The following is an 11,883-nucleotide window of genomic DNA, read 5'->3' as shown; positions in this document are numbered from 1 at the left end:
TTAATGTACGCATTCAAACACTTGTTCTGTTCCCAGCTGTATTCACCTTGCAGGTGCAGCTCTGTGGCTTTGATCCTGGATCAAGTGTTTAAGTCATGGATGTTTCAACTTTAACTTCTTCATATGTCTCATATTATAGTTCACTTTTCATTCAGGAAGTATGACGCTGCGCTGTCAGTACGCTTCTCCATGTCTGTGATTGGTCGAATGCTCCAGATACCACCCCTTTCATGTGAACGCGCACCTAACTAGATAGGACACGGCTGGCTTGAGCGATCCACTTGATAACCTGCGTTTTAGTACCGCTTAGCGAGAGCGCGTATGTTTTGGATTAGGCCAACCGGCTAACTCAAACACATCCAGGTTAGGTTGAACCGGCTTCGTAGTACAGGCCTCAGTCCTGCAGTGACTCGTGTTTGTGTCTCTGCAGGACAACATGGAGCTGGACGACTACAGTATGTACAACCAGCTGTCTGACGAGGAGCTGCTGCAGATCGCTGTGGAGAGAAGCCTCTCCGACCTGAGCACCGCCTCCTCATTGCCCCCAGCCACACCTCCACCTCCCAGCCCCCCCCACGCCTCCAGCGGCGTTAACACGCCCAGAGCCATGTCCAACTTCCCCTACAGAGCCTTTAGGAGGTGAGTCAATGCAGGACACCTGACAGAGGAATTCAGCATCCATACAGGTGACATCTGCAAATACATCTCATACCAAGTTACATCTGCAAACATCTGCAAGTATTAGCAAATATTAGCAAGTATTAGCAGGGGTGAACATCTGCTGACATCTGCAAATATATCTTATATCAAGTAAAACGTGCAAACATTTGAAAACATCAAGAAAACCAACATGTCAGTTAGACATTAGCTAGATGTTTGCTAGACATCAGTTAGATGTCAGTGTACATGTTGTATATGTTGTTCTCGTTTTGTGGTCCTCATAGCGAGTCTCTGGTTCTTGGCAGAGAGTTCAGTCCTCTGCAGACCCTGATCATGAACGGAGAGGCAGATGCTCTGATAGATTTGGTCAGGCGGAGGTCCAGCAGTCTGATGGAGCAGAGCGATGAAGGCTGGATCGCTCTCCATGAAGCTGCTTTTTATGGACAGCTGCAGTGTGTCTCAGTCCTCGTCACAGGTGAGGCTTTCTGTTCCTGGTGAGAGGGAGTTTTTACGCCAACGTTATGGTTGATATAAAATATAATAAGGCCTTAAGTCTTTCCACCCATTCAGTTCGGTAAAAGAGAAATGTTCTCCTGATTTCTTGCAGGAGTTCATAGTGGGTCATGTTTTATCTTTATTTATATATAATTGATATTGTCAATATCGTGACCTGAAAGTAGAATCCATCTATATATCTATGATTCTACCTCTCCTGAAACCACTCTTCAGCTGATCTCACCTCATATTCCTAAACTGAAAATATCTGCCTTAAATCTGAACCTCTGGCTAAATGCACCCCTTACACTAAAATATAGGTTCACTCAAAAATGACACTTCAACCTATTTAAGTACTTAATTATTACATATATTTAATTTAATTTAGAGGTGACATAAATCTTAACCTTTGTTTCCGTCTTCAGCTTTTCCCGACTCAGTGAACCGATGCAGTCTGAAGAGTGAGAGCGCTCTGCTGCTGGCGGCTGGACAAGGAAACGTTTCCTGTGTCGACTTCCTCCTGAAGCACGGAGCCGACCCAAACATCGCCAACAAGGACCGAGAGACTACACTGTTCATAGGTGAGTTACGAGGCTCCGTGCTGTAAGAATATAAGAGTTTCCTAAAGTTCAGTCGGTTTTGAAACTGGATATCACCCTCAGGGCGAGCCTGATGATCTGAAAGTGAAGACAAAACATTTTGTTAAACCTTCATCCTTTCTGATATCCAGCCCAAATGCCTCTGGTTAAAATAAGTCAAAAACGTTGCCAAACTCTAAGGAGATTTTCTTCCTAACACTAAGCATCTAAGCATCTTTCGGGAGTTGGACAAATCAAAGATAACCAACTAGACCTGGCTGCCTCGTTTCCTTAAAAACTAAATGAAATGTTGACAGAGAAAAACGGCAGACTTGAGATTTCAAAACCGTAATCCATAATCATTGGAGGACGTGGTGGTGGTCAGTCCACGGTCTGCAATACAGAAACATGTGACGAACCGCTCTCTGGTTTAATTGTTGTTGTTTTTAGCCTGCGAGAAACCCAACGAGGCCATTGTGGATCTGCTGCTGAGGGGTGGGGCTGAGGTGAACCGGTCCAACGCTCAGGGAGCCAGCGCTCTTCATGAAGTCTGCATGAACGGGCAGCTGAAGCTCTGCCGGATGTTACTGGAGTCCGGAGCCCACCTCCAGAGCAAAAACGTCTACGGCATCCGGCCTCTCTTTATTGCTGCACAGCACGGGCATGCCGACATCATCCAGCTGCTTGCTAAGAAAGGTGAGCCAACGCACCTGCCCATCAATCAGAGTCCGTCAGGAGCTGATGTTAAGGGATTTCTAAAGGGGTTTTGGTCCCTTTAGGTGCAGATGTAGATGGCCAGGCGGCAGACGGAGCCTCGCCGCTGTTTGAAGCCTGTAAGAATGGCCATGTTTCCGCAGTGGAGGTGCTGCTCTCTCTGAAGGCAGATGCTAACCGCTCCATGAAGTCGGGCCTGCTGCCTCTTCACGTGGCTGTTCAGAACAACCACTCCAGGTGTGAGACAGCTCTCTCTCATTGATTTACACCTCATTTGAACCTAAACCAGTATATACAATCTGCCAGGGGCTCTACCAATCAGGTGTACCGATTCAGACTAACCCTTTTTCAGTATATACAGTACTTGTTTTCCCTGTCTCCAGCTTGTTTCTGTCCAAAGTAAAAACAGGTCTGGTGGTGTGAGGTAGTCTCCAGATAAAGACCCCTTTTCCCCCCTGACAGATGTGTTGTGTATTTCCAGAATTGTGTCGTTACTGATCCAGGTGACCAGCATGGTCAGAGTACAGCGCAGCGGCATTAGTCCTCTGCACATCGCGGCAGAGAAGAACCAGGATGAAATCATGGATCTGCTGATCAAGTCTGGATTTGAGGTCAACTCCGAGCTATCGGAGGCCTTCTCCATTATGTACAAGGACCGGCGGAGCACGGCGCTCTGCTTCTCCGTCCACAACATGAACCTGGAGGCGGCCGAGATGCTGCTGGAGGCCGGAGCCGACCCCAACCTGGATTTGTTCAACCCGCTGCTCATCGCTGTGCGGCTGGGCCGGATAGATATGGTTGCACTGCTGCTGAGGTACGGCGCCAACGCCAACGTTCAGATCCCCACCCAGCCGTCCTCGTTTCCAGCAGCCATCCTGCTGAGGATGGAGTCACTGCCCATGCTCAAATTGCTGCTGGACAATGGTTGCGACGCTGGGTGCTGCTTCGACTGTCCATACGGACAAAAACCACATCTGGCCGTCCAGCCGTCCGGCTTTCCCAACGAGGAAATGCAGGTCAGTGCAGCGTTGCATTCATGTGAATCATAAATATCCAAACTGAAGCATGTAACACCCTTTCTGATACTAAAAGGCCAGACAAGTGGGCGTTGTCCTCATAGTGTGGAAAAAAAGTAAAACTTGAAACCAGAAACAACCCCTAACACTTTTATAGTCAAGGCAACCAAACCACCTATTTTCTTCTCCACCGGAACCAGGATGATAAAACCTGTTGTTGATGTAGCCGGTCCCATGTGACCCGCCTCTATGAAGCTGATCATCACTGATTACCCATTTGTTTGCTGAACACATATGAACCTGGTCATTGGGATTATAAAGAGGGTCTCCTCTATCTTTTTCAGTTCTGTGAGGCCATTTCCTGCCTGACCTTCTGCCATGTCGCCGGTCCAATCATCTCGCTGCTGCTGGACTACGTCGGACATGTTCGTCTCTGCTCCCGACTGATTGAGGTCCTGGAGATTCACAGCGACTGGGCGCCGATCAAACTGAAAGCTGGTAAGAATCAAGGACAGGAAATGGTCACAGCTAAACCTTACCCTAAATCGTGTGCAGCTGGCTGAGTGTCTTTTAATTGACATTGGTTTGTCTTTTGTTTGTGACTGAGTCTCCGATGTTTCTACACGGACCACTATTGCGGTAAGCATGTTGTAACTTCCGGTTGTTGTCATCTCCGGGTATCCCGTGTGCCTGTTCTGTTGCTGATAGCTTATTATCTTAACTTAATCGATCGTTTTAAAACTCTTGATCACGGCAACTGCCTGACGTTGTAATCACACGTTACTATAACTTAAGCTCTCACAACTCTCCTTCTCTTAGCGACTGTAACTCCACAGTTGCCTACACTCTTTTCGGGTTTGCTAACGGTAGCTACTTTAGCTTGATAGCTAGCCATGGCTCTTTCCCCACCCTCGGGTGCTATTTCCTGCTCTAACTGTCTCATGTTTGGTTACTTCCCTACCTCCTTTACTGGTACCGATACATGTGTTAAATGTAGTATAGTTGTTAGGTTGGAGGCGGGAATCATAGCCATAGAAGCCCGGCTCCGCATCTTAGAAAGTAACTCAGCTACAGTAAAGCCCATGTTAGCCGGTGCGGACCGGCAAAAGGTAGCTCCTATTAGCCGTCCCCCGGCAACTCCCGAGCAGCAGGGAGACTGGGTGACTGTTCAGAAGGGGCATAACACGAAACCCGCAGGTCCCCACCAACCCGTTCACGTATCTAACAGATATTCCCCACTCAGCGAGACACCCGCTGAGAAGCCAACTCTGGTTATTGGTAGCTCTATTATGAGACACGTGAAATTAGAGACCGAAGCCTCCACAGTCACATGCATTCCGGGGGCCAGAGCGGGCGACGTTGAGGCGCATCTTAAACTGCTGGCTAAAAATAAACGTAAATACAGTAGGATTGTTATTCACGTAGGTGGTAATGATGTTCGTATACGCCAATCAGAATGCACCAAACTTAATGTGGAGTCGGTGTGTAGTTATGCTAAAACAATGTCGGACACCGTAATCTTCTCTGGTCCCCTCCCCAATCTGATCAATGATGACATGTATAGCCACATGTCATCATTTCAGCGCTGGTTGTCTTGGTGGTGCCCAGCAAACAATGTGGGCTTCGTAAATAATTGGACAGCCTTCTGGGGAAAACCTGGTCTGATTAAGAGAGACGGCATTCATCCTACTTTGGAAGGTGCAGATCTCACTTCGGCAAACATTTCAGGGCTTTGTGGACTTAATCCATGACAAACTGGAGTTGAGACCAGGAGGCGGAGTCGCAGTCTTACACGCTTCTCTGCGCTCTCTCCTAGGCAGTCATCCATAGGAATCCCGAACCCAATAAAATACCCAATATTAGCGGTGTGTGTGTCTGCCCAAGGACAAGTTAAGGTAAAACCTAATAGAGGTGTCATACATAATAACCTAATAAAAGTAAATGTAACAACTACTACAGTGCAACAAAACAGGAAGATTAAATGTGGTCTCTTAAACATAAGATCTCTAGCATCTAAAGCAATATTGGTAAATGATTTAATATCAGATTATAATATTGATATATGCTGTCTCACTGAAACTTGGTTGAGACATGAAGAATATGTCAGCATAAATGAGGCCACTCCACCCAGCCATATCAATACTCATATTGCCCGAGGCACGGGCCGAGGAGGTGGAGTTGCAGCAATCTTTGACTCAAGTTTACTTATCAATACTAAACCAAAATTAAATTATACCTCCTTTGAAAGTCTCGTTTTTAGTCTTACGCATCCGACCTGGAAAACTTTGCAGCCAATCTTATTTGTTACAGTGTACCGTGCACCAGGTCCTTATTCAGACTTCTTATCTGAATTCTCTGAGTTTTTATCAACGTTGGTTCTTAAAACAGATAAAGTCATTATCGTAGGTGACTTTAATATTCATGTTGACGATGATAAAAATAGCCTTACTGTTGCATTTAACTCTATATTAGATTCTGTTGGTTTTTGTCAGAGTGTAAATAAACCAACCCACTGCTATAATCACACTCTCGACCTTGTTCTGACTTATGGTATTGAAATTGAGCAACTATTAGTCGAACCGCATAATCCTGCTTTATCCGACCATTTCTTAGTAACTTTTGAAGTACTGTTACGAGACTACAAAGCATTAGTCAAAAGCTCTTGCAGCAGAAACCTATCTGTTAGTGCTATAGCCACATTTAAGGAAGAGATTCCACCAATACTTAACTCGATAGCATGTCTGCATGTAAGGGAGGAAACTTATACAAAATGTACACCACCCCAAATTGATCATGTTGTTGATAGTGCTACAGATGCGCTGCGAATAAAATTAGACTCTGTTGCTCCTTTGAAAAAGAAGAAAATAAAACAACATAGATTAGCTCCATGGCATAATGCTGAAACCCGCAAAATAAAGCAAAAGTCGAGACAACTTGAAAGGATATGGCGTTCCACTAAACTTGAAGAATCTCGTTTAATTTGGCATATTACTCTCAATGAATATAAGAAAGCACTGCGTAAAGCGAGAGCAGCCTACTACTCTTCATTAATAGATGAGAATAAGAATAATGCAAGATTTCTTTTCAGCACTGTAGCCAGGCTGACAGAAAGCCACAGCTCGATTGAGCCTTCTATTCCCATAGCACTCAGTAGCAATGATTTTATGTGCTTTTTTAACGATACAATTGTTACTCTTAGAAACAAAATGAATGACCTCTTGCCTTTGACCAGTATAGTGTTATCAACAGCTCCCGGAAACGTAAGTTCTAATATTACACTAGATAGTAAACTAGAATGCTTTTCAGCCATAAACCTTGAACAATTAAATTCAATGATTCTCTCTTCTAAACCATCAACGTGTATGTTAGACCCAATTCCAACTAAGCTGTTGAAGGAAGTTTTTCCATTAATTAGCACTTATTTATTAAATATTATGAATATGTCTTTATTATCAGGCTATGTTCCACAATCATTCAAAGTAGCAGTGATAAAACCGCTTCTTAAAAAGCACAACCTCGATCCAGAGGTTTTAGCCAATTATAGACCTATTTCCAATCTTCCGTTCCTCTCAAAAATTCTTGAGAAAGCGGTCGCAAAACAGTTGTGTGATTACTTAAAAAACAATGATTTATTTGAAGCTTTTCAGTCTGGCTTTAGAACACATCATAGCACAGAGACAGCTCTGGTTAAAGTCACAAATGACATTCTAATAGCCTCTGACAAGGGACGTGTCTCTATTCTTGTTTTGCTCGATCTCAGTGCTGCATTTGATACTATCGACCATGATATCTTATTGCAAAGACTAGAGCACTTAGTTGGCATACAGGGAACTGCTTTAGACTGGTTTAGGTCCTATCTATCTGAACGCTCTCAGTTTGTACGTGTCAATGATGAATCTTCCACGCAAACCAAAGTTAGCCATGGAGTGCCACAGGGCTCAGTGCTCGGACCTATTTTGTTCACATTATATATGCTTCCGTTAGGCAATATTATAAGGAATCATTCTGTAAACTTTCATTGTTATGCGGATGATACTCAACTATATTTATCAATCAAGCCTGATGAAATTAATCATCTAAATAAAATTCAAGACTGCCTTAAGGACTTAAAAACGTGGATGACCTTAAACTTTTTGATGTTAAACACGACCAAACTGAAGTTATTGTACTTGGCCCGAAGAATCTACGAAACAGACTATCAAAAGATATACTAACTATGGATGGCATTAATTTGGCCTCCAGTGAGACTGTAAGGAATCTTGGTGTTATATTTGATCAGGATTTATCCTTTAACGCCCACATAAAATCAATTTCAAGGACCACCTACTTCCATCTACGTAACATTGCAAAAATCAGGCATATCTTGCCTCAAAACGATACAGAGAAACTAGTCCATGCATTTGTTACTTCAAGGCTGGATTATTGTAACTCCTTATTATCAGGGTGTACCAAGAAGTCAGTCAAGTGGCTTCAGCTGATTCAAAATGCTGTGGCTCGTGTACTAACCAGAGTTAGGAAAAGGGACCACATTACTCCTGTTCTGGCTGCCTTACACTGGCTCCCTATAGAACACAGGATATAATTTAAAATTCTTCTTCTCGCCTACAAAGCCCTTAATGGGCAGGCGCCATCTTACCTTAAAGAACTCATTATACCCTACTGTCCTACTAGGGCATTGCGTTCCAAGAATGCAGGGTTGTTGGTTGTTCCTAGAGTCTCTAAAAGTACAATGGGAGCCAGAGCCTTTTCTTATCAAGCTCCACATTTGTGGAATCAGCTTCCAGTTTGTGTTCGGGCGGCAGACACCCTATCCGTTTTTAAGAGTGCGCTTAAGACCTTCCTTTTTGATAAAGCTTATAGTTAGGGCTGATTAGATTCAGCCCCTAGTTTTGCTGATATAGGCTTAGTTTGTCGGGGGACATCTTCCTTCTTCCTTCTCTCTGTCTATACCTGTGTACTCTCATGTTCCGATTAACCCAGCTTCTCCAAATCTCTTTCTTTTTGGTGTCTGTATACGCCGGGATCCGGAGTCATGGATGATCCTGCGCTCCTCTGTCCTGGATCGCGAGCCCTGTATCTTGAGTCGTGGCTGTGGTCCTGGATCATAGGTCCTGGATGGATATCCTCGTGGATTCATCTTCCTATTATACACACATGCATTTCCAAACATTTGGATTACCTATGTTGCAAATGTATTATCTTTTCAATTTACACACGGCATCTATTGCACGTCTGTCCGTCCTGGGAGAGGGATCCCTCCTCTGTTGCTCTCCCTGAGGTTTCTCCCATTTTTCCCTTTAAACTGTGGGTTTTCTTCGGAAGTTTTTCCTTGTACGATGTGAGGGTCTAAGGACAGAGGGTGTCGTATTGTCATACTGATATTTTGTACAAACTGTAAAGTCCACCTAGACAAATGTAACATTTGTGATATTGGGCTATATAAATAAACATTGATTGATTTTAATGGTTTTTACATTGATATAAATATTTCTGTGTAAGCCTCAGTTTGATTGGCTTGCAGTGTAGAGGCAGGGTCAACATTGATCAGGTGTGTTCTCTAACCTGCCGTCTGTTTTCTTTTCAGTTTCTCCTCATCCTCTGATGCAGCTCTGTCGGCTGGAGATCAGACGTCTGCTCGCCGTTCAAAGACTCAAACTGCTCCACACGTTGCCACTTCCTGTCAGACTTGTCCGCTTCCTGCACTACGACGTCACCTGTGACGGGTACATGTGACAGGTACATGTGACTGGTACATGTGACTGGTACATGTGACTGGTACATGTGACTGGTACATGTGACAGGTACATGTGACTGGTACATGTGACTGGTACATGTGACAGGTACATGTGACTGGTACATGTGACTGGTACATGTGACAGGTACATGTGACTGGTACTGTCACTCTTGGAGGAATTAGATCATCTCCTCTTACACATCCCTGAAACTGGCCCTCCCACTGTACTTCTTGGAGACTTCAACCTCCAGACAGGGAAGATAGACGAACTAACATCTCTGTTAACCGCCTTTGCTTTCTCACTGTCTCCATCCCCACCAACTCATAAAGCTGGCAATGTCCTTGATCTCATATTCTCAAGGAACTGCGCTACTTCTAACCTCTCTGTAAACCCGCTCCACACATCCGATCACTTCTTCATTTCATTCTCTCTACCCCTTTCCAAACATAACAAACTAATCTCTTCTCATCCTGCACCTGTCCGCCGTAACCTTCGTTCCCTCTCCCCCTCTACCTTTGCCTCATCGGTGCTCTCAGCCCTCCCTTCCTCTGACTCGTTCCAACTACTACCTCCAAACTCTGCTGCAGAAACTCTCCTCTCTACTCTCTCATCCTCTCTGGACTCTCTAAGTCCTCTCACATCTCGGCAGGCTCGTCAGTCCCCTCCTGCTCCCTGGCTAAATGATGCACTGCCTGCTAATAGAACCATCCTTAGGGCAGCAGAGCGGAAACGGTGGAAATCCAAACACTGTGACGACCTCCTAACCTATCAGGCTCTCCTCTCCTCTTTCTCTGCTTCGATCTCTCAGGCAAAAAGCACTTTCTTTCAAGATAAGATCCAATCTTCCTATTCCAATCCCAAAAAACTATTTTCCATCTTCTCCACCCTCCTGGACCCCCCCAAAGGCCCTCCCCCCTCCTCACTTCTGTCAAGCGACTTTGTTATCCACTTTGAAAAAAAGGTTGATGATATTCGCTCTTCTTTTTCTGACTCACCTTTACTCACCGCTGGGTCACCAGACCCTCCTTCCACTAACACACTAACCTCCTTTTCCCCTCTCTCTCCAAGTAAGGTTCTTACCCTCATTACCTCTGCCCGCCCTACCACCTGTCCTCTGGACCCTATCCCTTCAAACCTCCTTCAGACTATCGCTCCTGATATTCTACCGTTTCTCACCCATTTCATCAACACTTCTCTAACTTCTGGTCACTTTCCAAACAGTCTCAAGGAGGCAAGAGTAAACCCTCTCCTAAAGAAACCCACTCTCAACCCGTCAGATGTTATAAACTACAGGCCTGTCTCTCTCCTCCCGTTCCTGTCTAAATCACTTGAACGCGCTGTCTTTAAACAACTCTCCTGTTATCTCAATCAGAACAACCTTCTGGATCCGCACCAGTCTGGTTTCAAGGCAGGTCACTCCACAGAAACTGCTCTCATTGCTGTCACTGAGGAACTGCACACTGCTAAAGCAGCCTCCCTCTCCTCTGTCATCATCCTGTTGGACCTGTCTGCTGCATTCGACACGATGAATCATCAGATCCTCCTTCGCACTCTTCAAAAACTTGGAGTTTCAGGCTCTGCACTTTCCCTCCTCACCTCATACCTCAAAGACCGTACCTACAGGGTAACTTGGAGAGGGTCTGAGTCCGACCCTTGTCAATTAATTACAGGGGTCCCTCGGGGCTCTGTTCTTGGTCCCCTCCTCTTCTCCTTGTACACAAACTCGCTAAGATCAGTCATTAGCCCGCATGGTTTTTCTTACCACTGCTACGCTGACGACACCCAATTAATTCTGTCCTTTCCCCGCTCAGAGACCCAGGTCGTCGCACGCATCTCTGCTTGTCTAGCTGACATCTCTCAGTGGATGTCTGATCATCACCTCAAGCTCAACCTTGACAATACTGAGCTGCTCTTCCTTCCGGGAAAAGATTGTCCCACTCTTGACCTGACAATCAACATCGGCACCTCAGTTGTTTCCCCGACTCAGACTGCAAGGAATCTGGGTGTGACCCTAGATAACAACCTGTCCTTCACTGCAAACATCGCTGCTACAACCCGCTGCTGCAGATACACGCTTTACAACATCAGGAAGATACGTCCCCAGCTGACTCAGAAAGCGACTCAGGTTCTGGTCCAGGCTCTCGTCATCTCACGCCTAGACTACTGCAACTCCCTCCTGGCTGGTCTACCTGCATGTGCCATCCGACCTCTGCAGCTCACCCAGAATGCAGCGGCTCGTTTGGTCTTCAACCTTCCTAAATGTTCCCACACCACTCCGCTCCTCCGCTCCCTTCACTGGCTTCCGGTAACTGCTAGAATCCACTTCAAGACACTGGTACTTGCGTACCATGCTGTGAATGGATCTGGCCCTTCCTACATCCAGGACATGGTTAAACCGTATACCCCAGCGAGTGCACTACGCTCTGCATCAGCCAAACGACTCGCTGCACCCTCGCTGCGAGGGGGACCCAAGTTCCCATCAGCAAAAACACGTGGGTTTGCTGTCCTGGCTCCAGGATGGTGGAATGAGCTCCCCATTGACATCAGGACAGCAGATAGCTTACACACCTTCCAGCGCAGACTGAAAACTCATCTCTTTCGACTCCACTTCGAGCGTTAGAACTATTAACAAAGCACTTATATACTAATAAAGGACTGGCTTATCTAAAGCCAGTTGAGTAGCAC

At 45.5% G+C, this 11,883-nt stretch overlaps 1 protein-coding gene across 1 annotated transcript; it reads left to right on the top strand.

Annotated features, from left to right (window-relative positions):
- The first annotated feature begins 436 nt into the window (after nt 1–436).
- On the top strand, nt 437–9,196 carry LOC117537910 (ankyrin repeat and SOCS box protein 2-like). Its single transcript, XM_034203309.1, has 8 exons — nt 437–639; nt 966–1,135; nt 1,581–1,736; nt 2,184–2,429; nt 2,513–2,684; nt 2,929–3,463; nt 3,808–3,961; nt 9,048–9,196. Exons 1-8 carry the CDS (start codon nt 437–439, stop codon nt 9,194–9,196), a joined length of 1,785 nt encoding a protein of 594 aa, XP_034059200.1.
- Nucleotides 9,197–11,883: the final 2,687 nt, after the last annotated feature.

Source organism: Gymnodraco acuticeps, unplaced genomic scaffold (assembly GCF_902827175.1).
Source record: "Gymnodraco acuticeps unplaced genomic scaffold, fGymAcu1.1, whole genome shotgun sequence".
Classification (NCBI taxonomy): domain Eukaryota; kingdom Metazoa; phylum Chordata; class Actinopteri; order Perciformes; family Bathydraconidae; genus Gymnodraco; species Gymnodraco acuticeps.
The sequence above is the reverse complement of the archived record's forward strand: the minus strand, read 5'-3'. Positions and strand labels throughout refer to the sequence as shown.

What these genes read in the sequence shown, in the direction of transcription:
- LOC117537910 (XM_034203309.1), top strand. Translation starts at nt 437, where the DNA reads ATGGAGCTGGACGACTACAGTATGTACAACCAGCTGTCTGACGAGGAG. An exon ending in GTTCAGAACAACCACTCCAG is followed by an intron (nt 2,685 to 2,928) that starts GTGTGAGACAGC and finishes GTGTATTTCCAG; the next exon opens with AATTGTGTCGTTACTGATCC. An exon ending in TTCCCAACGAGGAAATGCAG is followed by an intron (nt 3,464 to 3,807) that starts GTCAGTGCAGCG and finishes TATCTTTTTCAG; the next exon opens with TTCTGTGAGGCCATTTCCTG.